This window comes from Electrona antarctica, assembly GCF_951216825.1.
Source record: "Electrona antarctica genome assembly, chromosome: 8".
Taxonomy (NCBI): domain Eukaryota; kingdom Metazoa; phylum Chordata; class Actinopteri; order Myctophiformes; family Myctophidae; genus Electrona; species Electrona antarctica.
This window is the reverse complement of record NC_136789.1, coordinates 42,230,566-42,242,829: the sequence shown is the minus strand read 5'-3', so window position 1 is coordinate 42,242,829 and position 12,264 is coordinate 42,230,566. Positions and strand designations below refer to the sequence as shown.

The 12,264-nt window shown below is 37.6% G+C and overlaps 1 protein-coding gene across 10 annotated transcripts in view; it reads left to right on the top strand.

Annotated features, from left to right (window-relative positions):
* LOC306928533 (RNA-binding protein Musashi homolog 2) overlaps positions 1 to 11,744 on the top strand; it is a 324,724-nt gene extending 312,980 nt beyond the window's left edge. For 6 of the 10 annotated variants that reach the window (XM_079508745.1, XM_079508740.1, XM_079508743.1 and 3 more), the window contains 2 exons: positions 2,164 to 2,318; positions 8,826 to 11,744. In XM_079508745.1, the coding sequence (XP_079364871.1) occupies positions 2,164 to 2,318; positions 8,826 to 8,891 (221 nt within the window). In that variant the 3' untranslated portion in view covers positions 8,892 to 11,744. Of the gene's footprint in view, positions 1 to 2,163; positions 2,319 to 5,874; positions 5,946 to 8,822 lie in introns of all 10 variants that reach the window. The other 4 variants (XM_079508741.1, XM_079508744.1, XM_079508738.1 and 1 more) reach the window with 2 other exon arrangements.
* Positions 11,745 to 12,264: the final 520 nt, after the last annotated feature.

Below are 12,264 nucleotides of genomic sequence, written 5' to 3'. Positions count from 1 at the left end.
AGCTGCAGCCACCCCGCCTACCCGGAAATGTAGTCTCTGGGTTGTTTGACTCGTTTCTAGCGCTTCAATGCAAATAAAAAGTACACAAACCTGTGGACTGGCGCCCTCTACTGACAGTGACGTCAGGACTTTGGTGCTCTATGGCAGTGCACTGAAATTAGTGTGATGTCCTCATCTATTCTAGGACACTGGCACCATTAATAGAATGGATTAATTGACGTTGACTTCATCATGCCAGAGTACCAGTTGTTCAGTGTTTAGGAACAGCATTACCTGTAAGGATAATCTCCACAATAGCTGTTTACTACCAAAGGAAAGTCACAAAACAGCTCCTATAATTCAACAATATACAACAGGTTGCTAAGGATAAGCCCCCTCAGACGTTATCTTTTGTGTTCCAATTTGTGTATTGTGCCCAAAGCATAATAGCTGCTTCTTCGTTCAACAAACTTATTAGGAAAAGTTCACACTGGTACCGACGTGAGAAACTGAGCTCATGGAAGACTAATGAATGCATTTTGCTACATAATCAGTGTACCCATCCTGTATTTAAAAAATGGCACTAGAAAATGGGAATATAAGGCAACATGAACAAGAACACAGTAATTAAACGCTGTGTAATCAAAACAGTGGTCTGTTGTATTACCATGAGCCCTGCTAAAGAAAACAAGTCAGACTTAATCAGTGTAATTTGTTTCAGTGCTCAAGTCGATGGCTCAACCAGCATCCCCTGTGTTCAAGAAGAAAAAAAAAAAAAATAATATAAATCTAGTACTTTCACATGGAGCCACACTAAAATGCAGACGATTAAAGGAAATGAGAATTACCTTTTCCACTGACAATTGCCTCAATTACTTAATAAGAAAAGGGGGCTGTGTAGCACAGATAAGAATGCTAGTGGCCCGCTATGGAGAATCCCCTGCAGTCAAAGAGCAGTTAAACACTGTTAAGAGACTACAATGCATGCAGGTTATATCCACAGTATGTTTGCAGGTGCCTCTCATGGGGCCAGCATATCTAACAACACCAAGATTAGTTCTGAGAGTACAATGATGTGTAAATATTGTCAATAATGTTATACTAGGTACTGTATGTATAATATGTGTTGGGTTATGTTGTGTGTACAATACTACAATTGCATGCTTCAACAGGTGTCGCATGTTTAAAAGTATTGTATTGTTTGCAAAACCCCTGGTCAAGAGGGGTTTTCTTTTGAATGCAGTGGTTGTGTGGTTATCTTTCACAGTTTGCGAATAAAGATTATGTACGGTCTAACAGCAGACGCTGAAGTGCTATCTTGCTGTTAAGAGACCATTGCCTTTTTCTCCCTCTCTCTTCTTGTTTATATTTTTATTGACGGTGTTATTGCCCTTTGCTAGACATGTGGTTCTTTAAAAGACTGTATTAGTTTGAGTCACTGTTACTCACAAGGCAACGGTCAGGTACAATATTTCTCTCCGATGTTAGACCTGATTTAGTATCCCTTTATTCCTCTTTGCTCACTATCTCCATACCTTTTTCTTTTTGCTTAGACATTCCCCTGTAGACATTAGGCACTCTGGCACTAGTTATCCTAGTTACCAGGTCATACAAGGAATGCAAAGGCTGTTAACAATGAGACAAACTACTTGAAATATAAATGATGTATTTTCAAACTGCTGCATTAGTATTAGGTTGACAATGACTAATTATAAATAGCTCTGCTGTCAGGAAGAAACCACCTAACTCCAAAATGTTCATTTATAAGGAAATTAAAAATATTCATTTTCAGAAAATGAAGAAAACCATATATTTTTTTAAACAATGCAATACTGCCTCATCAAAGCTGGTATTGTGACTTTATATATTGTCAACTACCGGTACTTGCATGAGATTTGGAGCGCTTTTTAATACTTTTCACTGGTTGAATATTCTTTTAATTAACAGATGTAATTAAGGGTGTTCCAATTAAGGGTATTGAAAAAAAAATCAAAAACCTAAAGAATGGAGTTAGGTCGTTCCTCCTGACAGCAATGATTATACTGTATTGTGTTATATACCTTAAATATATGTAAATGTATCGGTTGAAGTGATTCAAAGGTCGTGTCAGCACTATGCATGGTTCCTAGAGTGAGTCCCGTGTGTTTCTGACCGGCTGTGTATCCTGCTGTGTTCTGTGTGTAGGCACCAACCCATCAAGACCCGGAGGCTTCCATGGTCCCAACAGTCCCGGTCCTGTGGCTGACCTGTATGGACCTGGCAGCCAGGACTCTGCAGTGGGCAACTACATAACAGCTGCTAGCCCTCAGCCTGGCTCTGGCTTTGGTCCCAGCATCACAGTGAGTATGCATTACCTCTGTACTCTCATTGGCCTCAGTTACCTCTCCTTTCCCCTTAGGGTTCCATCCTTACTATTGTAGTCAGTACATCGTTGACTATAAGGCTACATGTATTACCATAGTGTCGCTATTTAAAAGTACTAAGGTTATTTGGTATTGCATTTCACTGTGTTATTTTCCCCTAGTGCAGGGTTCCCCAATAGGTGAATGGCCCGCGGAGCGCCCCCTTGTGGCCCCTGGAAGATTTTTTTTTTTGGGGGGGGGGGGGGGGGGGGGGTCCCAGATATACATGGCATTAAATGGGTCAGTAGCCTATGCATGTCAAACTGGGCATCCTTTTCAAATGGGGTCTTGCCCTGAAAATGAATTTCCAGGGCAAGACCTCGACCTCGCGCGTGCGGACTCGGCCCCCAGCCTGGTACCCTAGTCAAAATATGGCCCTTGAGGAAAATTTATTGGGGAACCCTGCCCTAGTGGATCAGCTCAGATCAGTGTCCTCCACAGTCTCAACAGTGACACCTACAGGGCCACTAATTATTTTGTACAGCGGAGAAAGAAGCAGCTGTGTTAATGCTTAGACTCCATCTTGTCACTCTTATGCCCCATTTATACTTTGTCGTACAACTGTGTTGCTACAGTTGGAGGCCATCGATATTGTCCTTTTCTTTTTGCTGAGGTTTGCGTGATCTGCGCAAAAGGACAGTGAACCCCTTTTGGTGTTTTAAACATTATGTTATAATTTAGCTATTGAAAAATAGCAGATCTACAAGCTCATAGCGCGCCACCGAGTGGCGCGCTACGAGCTTGTAGGTCTGCTATTTTTGAAAAATCATGAAAATATTTATTTCAGAAAACTGGAGGATTTAGAAGGATTTTTTAAAATGTTGAGGTCAGGCCTAAATGGGTCAAATGATAAGGGACAATATCGGTGGCACCCAACTGTAGCTTCTTCTTTTTTTTCTTCTTCTTCTTTTTTTTTCTCCTAGTTGTTTTTGGCGAGTGACACAGTCGTAGGACAAAATAAATGAGCCACAAGACTCTTGTCCTTGGAGATGAGCTCATAGTATGGTGAGGCGAGGTGTACAGCACATGTTGGGCCTGGGAGTGCAGCAGCATTAGTCACAAAACAATGGAGGGGGATTATGGTAGGAGAGAGAAAATCGCAGAGCCAGTTTGACAGCTATTAATAGATTACTAATAATTAAATAAATGTGACAGCAAACATTTTACCTAGTCAATGTGCCTGCTATAAGGAGCTTCGGGATTCATCAAATATTTTTTGTTACCATCTATATTAGACTGCTCCCAGACAGTGTGACATATGCACTGTCCTAAAGTCCTAAAGAAAATAACCTCTTGGTCCTCTTAACCAATCTGGCTTACTTTTTAGGGCAGTGGTTCCCAACATTTTCTGGATCAAGGCCCACTTGATAATCTTGACAGACTTCCCGGCCGGTCCTACCCATTTGAACACCAAGGCCTCATTCACACGTACCAAACACCAATCAAGCAAATGTTTGGTCGTTTTTTTCTTTTTTTGGGCCACCACAATGCTTTTCCAATGGGAGTCACATGGTTTGATCAAACATTTGTGTTTGATTGCTGATTGCTGGTGGTGTTCCCCTCCCCCCTCATCAAACAAAAATGTTTGGTCAAACCATGTGACTCCCATTGGAAAAGCATTGTGGTGGCCCAAAAAAACGACCAAACATTTGCTTGATTGGTGTTTGATACGTGTGAATGAGGAGTGGTCAGATGGGTAAGCCGTGTGCATTTTGAGAGCATGTTTATTTCAATGATCAATCAATTGATCAGCTTGGTCGGCTTGGATCAGTGGAACTAACATAGTGTACTTTATGTTCCCAGTTAAAGTTTGTTCATCACAATGAAAACGCATTTTTTTCCAAGGTCTTACAGAAAGAAATCCCACATTTGTAATATTCATGTTATATTATCAATACAATCTTTTGGTTTTGCCAATTATTTGGGGGCCCACTTGCAATATCCCCTTGGCCTACCAGTGGGGTCCGGCCCACAGGTTGGGAATCACTGTTCTAGGGCATGATTTCATATCGTTCGCATTTCCATTACATCACTTTGTTTAGAGTCTGCTCTGACCGTGACTCAGCGGAACCAGATATATCAGTTCCTGGGAATATAATTTAGTTTGTCCATAAATGACCTGAATATGAGGCTTATATGGCTTGCTATTGAGCAGGAACGTTATAATGAAAGAACAAATGATGGATGGCAACCAAATAAAAACGTTGCCTCACAGAAGCACAATAATGGTTAGGGTTTTGGAAGTTGTTCTTTTCTGAATAGCTATTGTATTCTATAGCTATTGTTCTACTGAATAGCATTTTGATTAAACAAGCATTTTTAAAGCCATTGTCACAAATCATCTCAGCATTTAATTAGTATTTTTGTGAAAATTACAGTTACAATAACTATCGTATCTTGTTCTACATATATTTTTTTATGAATATGGTAGAAAGGTTAAAACAACAAAAACATACACTTCTATTCTATTCTTCTATTCTAGTATACTACTAAAGTATACTACTAAAGATCCTATATACATTTATTTTTGTTATATTCTTTAAGACCTTGTGTAACCACAGTTGTGCTGTTGTGAAATGGCCTTACATGTACATAGAGATATTATTATCATTATTATTATGTATTTTATTGTAATAAAAGGAGCACACTTGTAAGTGCTGCACATAGAATAACTGTCAGACCTCCCTTAATGTCACAAAACAGTAATGAACTGGACTTCTGTTCCTTTGTGCATTGAAATTAATCAAATTACGTGATAAATGATTTCCTTAAGCTATCCATCATTAGTCTGTCACTTTTTCTTTCTTTTTTCTTTTCTTTTTTGTGGACATTGATCATAACGGGGGAAATGGGATGAATATGATTATATCCTTTTAACAAATTAGGTTTTCGTTAAATTGTGTTTGTGTTAGCATGAATGCGTATTGTTCTTAAAGAAAACAATATCTCACATAACATTAACGTGACTTTGAGTGACTTTGACAGCCCATAGGAAATAGGATGACTGGACATAGTGTATGCGCAAAGCAATCAAATAACTGTACAGCACCAAGTGCAGGCCAAGAGTACGTTCTGTACTCTGCTTCAGTAGGTCTCCTGGATGTCTGATGAGGACATAGTACTGTCTAAACATTGTAAATTAAAGGGTGCTACTATCCAGTGTGCCGGTATTTTACTTTAGCTATTACAGTATATTGATTTGATTTGCCCTTGGAATTCATACCCAATAGATGGCCTATGGCTCCTTTAATGTCAATAAACTCAAATAACAATATCAGTCCTATCCTATGGACACAACGTTGGAGAGAGAACGACACCTACACTAGATGCTGTCAATATTGTTAAAGTTTCAAAGGTAAGAATGAAAATCATTATCAAAGTGAACAGTAGCATCAATAATACACATTCATGCTAGCAGAACAAATTTGATGTGATGAATTGTATTATATTCTTGAATTGCATACTGACAAAGCCCCTTGCTGTACACTTTTAGGGCCAGTTGATTGCCACAGCTTTTACAAATGGATACCACTGAACAGATAGCCGGTCGCCATCTTATCAGAGGTATTACATCTACTGTGTATTTCAATCACACACTTTTCAGTATCTGCTATAAATGAGATAGTTACTGTAGTACATACTTGTGCGTATGACAAGAAGTTGACCTCTCCAGAAGTCAATGGCACGCTTAGTCATCATTACCATCTGGATGTATGGATATTAACTGGGCAATATCACAAATAACAACAATGGGGGGCTTTAAAACATAAATGACTTGTTCCATAAGGAGGGCTTTGACTTCTGAATGGATTTGTCTTCTGGCATGCTCAAACACTACAGATAAAAGAATGAACCCCAACTGGCACAATTGGTGTCCTTGTTGCTGCAATAGTGACCCCTCCTGGACTGGTTGATATAGGCACCTGTTCAGTGAAATAGGAATTTGTCTGAGATACTGTGAACCAGTGGTGGAAAAAGCATTTACTAAAGTAAAAGTATCAATTCTGCAATGTAGGAATACTCTGATAGAAGTAAAAGTCCGGAATTCAAAATTGACTTGAGTAAAAGTACAAAAGTAGAAAGTAGGCTACACATTATACAGAACGTCCCATTTCTCAAGTCTCGATGTATACAAAATGTATACAAATCTTTTTCAAATAGCAGAACTACACGCTCACAATATATGCATTGTGAGCGTGTAGATTAGCTATTTTCAAATGACTGAAATAAATGTATATAGGGCCGAAGTGGTATACTGTATGTTTTGTAGTAATAATAAGTATCAATATCTACAAAGTGACTAGTAACTAAAGTTTTCAAATCATTGTAAGTGGAGTAAAAGTACAATATTTGCCTCTGAAATGTAGAGGAGTAAAAGTATAGAAAATTGGAAATACTCAAGTAAAGTAAACAATACCTCAAAGTTGTACAGTACATGAGTAAATGCACTTTGCTACTTTACACCACCGAGTGTGAACCTCCACACACGTTAAGCTTTCCCAGTGAGACTCCCCTCTATCAGATGAAAGGAAGTAGCTGGTGATGGTTCATGTGTATGGAAGGAAGCATCACTAGCATGTGGTATAGCAGTCCCTCCCCGTCATGTGGTATAGCAGTCCCTCCCCGTCATGTGGTATAGCAGTCCCTCCCCGTCATGTGGTATAGCAGTCCCTCCCCAGCATGTGGTAGCACTCCCTCGGCAACAGGGTTGGCAGCAACAGGGACTGCACTGCAGTACACATGGGGAACTCAACTTGGACGAAAATAGAAATAATAGAATGTTCAAAAGAAAAACAACACTACAGAAGCAAGATGTAAAGTTACTTATGCTGTATTATTTCTAAAGGCCCGAATGTATGCAATGGACCTATTATTGCACAATCAAGCTTTCACATGATAACTTTTTATTTTTTTAAATCAGTGCCAGTTACCTGCCTAACTTAACCACCCAAGCTGTGAATACGAGTTGTGTTAGGTCCATGATGAAGCAGGAATTTAATTTCCAAATTCCACACATTGGAGGGAGGGATTTCCATAGAATACAATATATGCTCTGAGCTGGATTCAACTGTAAATAAAATGCTACAGTCAGTTCCTACACATGAACTAGTCTTTACATGTGTATTGGCTATAAAATATTTTGAAAGGACTCATATTATTAGTAGCCAATAGCCATTGTATTGTAACCTACACTGTACCTAGTTATAGTTATTGTACTGTACCTGGCCAGAATGCTTCCAGCAGGTATACTGTAAGTGAACTTGTTGCTCTCTGTTGCGCCTATATTTTTTCACTTTTCAGCTCCATAGCTCAAATTTGTTTGAAAGGATGTGTTCTACCTACTTCTGTTTTAACAGCCTGCCAAAGGGTTTCTATGGGACCTGTACTCATTACTGGCTGTTAAGAACTGTTATTTCTTATTGAGCCATGCTAAGATGCCTTTTGATGTGTCTGAGGAGTTGTTGGTTGAAGACACACAACCTTCAAAGACGGAGGAACCCCACAGCGTTAGCTAATCTAATGTACTGTATACTGTATTTCACCATAGTTAGAGATGAAAGGCTCATTTGGTAATCAGTGAGGAGGAAAAGAGGCGCACGTCCATTGTAGATAGGCTGTTTTTGACAATGAAAATTGGTGTACAGGGCACAGAGGAGTGGACCATGTGCAAAACACAGATTTAGTTTACTAATCTAATACTAAATAAAGTATTCATTTATTAAAGTATAGAGCGTTTTAGTAGTACTACAAAGTACATTAAACACTTTTCATGAACACCTGAGGTGTCCTTTGCTGTGACATGTTTGCTATTTATTCTATGAACAAAAGGTGAAAAGCACACCGGTCCTTGTGAGGTGCCAGCCAATGGGAAAAATACTAGTAATGAAAAATGTACAGCCGCACACTCATAGCTGCCAATGCCAAACATTTATTGTGGACACAGAAAAGAAACCAGTGTTTCAGACAGATGTACTGCCTTCTTAACCCATTTTGGACTGAGGCCGATTCTAAAAATGCCTTGAAAACCTGACCTAAGTTTTCTGAAAAATATTTATATACCAGCATCAAATATTTTTAATTTTAGAATACTGTACATACTGTACAGAACCCCAAGAGGGGTTCCCGTCCAGAAGGGTTATAACACCAAAAGGGGTTCCCGCCCAGAATGGGTTAAGGGTATGCTATTTATGCTATTTACTTTGCTATTTATTCTACAAAAACATCCTGAAAATTATGAGAGCACGTTATTGCCCCACATCATGTTCCTCGTATTCACAGTAAAATGTTTCGTCTGAGCTTCTGTGGCCCTCTAGTCATTGACAAAATGTATTTGACAGTCACATTGCCTTTCTTCTGTGATTTGTAAAATGAAAGGCTTAGATGTTTGTTATGGTCATGTGTGATTATATTTCTAAGGATAATTTCTTTCTTTATCACCAGCAGAGTCCATCTGGTGGTCAAATGCTACAGACAGGCCCGGAGTATCTAATTGGCTTTGTGTACAGGTGATGTCAACCAACATCAAGCACTACAGCATCACCCAAGTAAAAAGAATATAAATGGAACTATATGAAGAAAAGAATTGAGAAAGTTTGTCATCTCAGAAAGAAAATAAAAAAAGACTACAAAGAACTGCTGTACTATATTCCGAACCTTTGATAACTTGGTTTGGTTTAATGTTTCATATCAATTTAATTCACATATGTCGTACTTTTCTTTTCTTTTTTTTTTTTAGCTTTTTGATTAATTTTTTAAGATGTCGTTTTAGATTTACACTTCATTTTGTGTCATTATATTTTAACTTTGTAGTATGCAAGTGGAAATGTATTTGATTTTTCCACGACCAAAAATACTAGTTTTTGGTCTACTAAGTCATGTCTTCATCTTTTTATTAAGAAAGGGAAAAAAATATTGGAGACACATGTGTCTTTGCACAAAAACAAAAAATACATTCAAATTGCTGACATGGAAACATTTAATTTTGAATGGAAATTAAGAGGGTATTTAAGTAATAAATCCAAGTCGCTGTTTTAATTCTTGTGACGTCTCCTTGTTAGCCATAATTACCTATTTTTGGGCAATACAAAGAGGACTCCAATATTTTTATGGTCCTTTTTTATAAGTGTTGTTTTTGCTGTTATGATTATATATATATGTATATATATATATATATATATATATATATATATATATATATATATCATTTCATATAATTACATTGTGAATTGAAACTTGAGAAAAATAAATGTAGCTGTACATATTATTCCAGTCACTGCATATAATCAACTCAATAAGAGAATAGCATATTTTTGTGATGGTGTGTTGAAGAAAATGTAATAGCGTGTGAATAGAAATAAAAGCGCTAAACATTATTACACTTTTTTGCTGGAAGACCGTGACCACCCTAGTGACAAACGGAATAGGTTTGCTCTGTAAATACTCGAGCTGAATAATTTTACAAATGTCCTACCAGCGTATGGTGAATAAGTAAGCGCGTTTTTAAGAAATAAATGATTGTTAATGTATCCTTTGTCTAACTGTTAATTAAGATATCGCTATCATTTTTGTTTCAAAGAGAAAGATGATTTAATCCAAAGCACACTGTACTTAGATGTTAGGCTCAGAACATGATCCAGGCAGGAGAATTCTGTGGATACTGGCTCTTTTATACTCGAGAGAAAACTTAACTGGTTTGATGTATGTTAATGTTTGTTTCACCCTGCTTGTTCCATAAGGATAATTTATGCTTTGGCGAAAACTTGTCACGCAGCATCGTCACTCAATCGAAAATGACATAATGTCAACTACTTCTTTTTTTCTACTTTTTTTAGTTGAAAATACAGCATTGTCGCGTGACACTTGTTTTTCCAAAGTGTAAATTTGGCTTTGCTTAGTCTGGAACACAATATCTGACCTCTGTGTTCAAGCTGTTATATAATGCTTCTTCTGTGGATCAGCTAGTTATTTCTGACTGAATTAGGAAGGTAAACATTTTGATACCATACCTCAGCCCTGTGACTTCTATTGTGGAATCATTGGCAGGTTTAATTTATTCTAATGGGAAATGTAGAGGAGACATCAGAAAGTAAAATGGGTAATCTTTGCACTGTGAGCAGTAAAGTACAGGACATTTCCTATTTGCACATGTATATGTTGGATTTTTTAAAGGGAGAAAAAAGGTCCTCAACAGAGTATTTAAATGAAGGATTTTGGTTATAGACTGGACTTATACTTCAAAGTTGTGGGGTAAACATACATTATATACATACAGTACATTGTGGTAAGGCAATGCCTTTGTGTTTCATCATATGATGGACCCATGTATCCTGTGTACTGTAGCCTACAGTATGTCAAGTGGATAAAAGACACTGAGTAAGTTATTATTTCTGTTAACCACTTAGCATTCCTTATTTGGGCAAGTAACAATAGGGAACATTCTGCGAAAATAGCTAATCTAGACAGAGAATTGAAGCGATTTGGTGCATTTGAAGGGAAATGTAGGGGGCCAAGCCCTGGGGGACTATGTATGGTCAAAATAACTATAGGGTTTAAGTGGTTAGTATCAGTTGCTGCACTAATCTGTAGGCTAAATCAGTGGTTCCCACAGTGGGGTCCGGGGCCCCCAATGGGTCCTTGAGAGAGTTCCAGGGGGTCCCCAGTTAAATGATAATTAGCAACCAAATGGACCCTTATGGGTCCCTAACTCAGAGAGTGTACAAATGGAACCAAATGGACCCTAACGGGTCCACTTGGTTCCATTTGTACACTCTCAGAGTTGATTTTACAATATAAATTGGGGTCTCAGAGATAGAAATGTCATTAAATGTGAGTCCGTAGCCTGTTGCATATCAAACTGGGGGGTCCTTGAAATGAAAATAGTTGAAAATCACTGCTAGTGCTGTAAAATATTCTCTTATGGGGGTCCCTTGCGTATATTTTCAAATGGGGGTCCGCGGGCTAATGAGTGTCATTTTAGGGGTCCTTGACATGAAAAGGTTTGGGAACCACTGGGGTAATACATGATACATGTGATGATGTGAGTTACAAACATTTAATAATAATGCTCCAAATTACAGTGTGATTTCTGAAGATGGAATGAATATGTACTCTGAAAAACATTACCTGCAAATGTGTTTGTTGTTTAATTTTGCTCTTTTTATTTGTATTTGTTTGTCTCATAGCTCCTTTGTTCCAAACAACCAGGTTAAAGAAAAATGCTGGATGCTTTTAAAGTAAATTATGGAGTTGTGATCAAGTAATAATTTAAAGAATGAGAAAAAAGTAAATAATAATACATTGTAATAATGAAATGTAAAGAGAGAAAAAAAATATATAAAACTAATAAAAACAAAAGAGATGCTTCTTTGCTGATTTAAAGTTGAATCAGAAAGTTTTATTGATACTTTGTGGTTAATAACTGTAATATTCTATTAAAATGTACTGTGCATCCACTGATTTCTCTCCTTCCCTTCCACCAAACAGAAAACAGCCTAAACTATCTTAATCATCCATTTATTTCAATAGTGTGTTTGAAAGAAGAAGAAAAAGACAATAACAGTTACCTTGTTGTAACAGAGTGCTGTCGTTGTTCTACCTGTCCTTTCCGTCATATCTATCCCTTTATCTCTCTTGCTCTCCTCTATCTCCTGTAAATACCATGTAGTGGTTGTATAATAACATGATCTAATTAGTATTGATATTACCTGTAGTAATTAGTGGATTTAACACCGATAGATAAACGCAAACTGTTGTTTTGGTATCCAATGTATTCACTGTTTCTTTTCTTTTGTCAGTTTTGCTTTAACAATCTCATGTGGCTTCAGCTAACCAAAGCTTTCATGGATGAACAATACATAAACATGCTGTAAGATGGAATTTTACA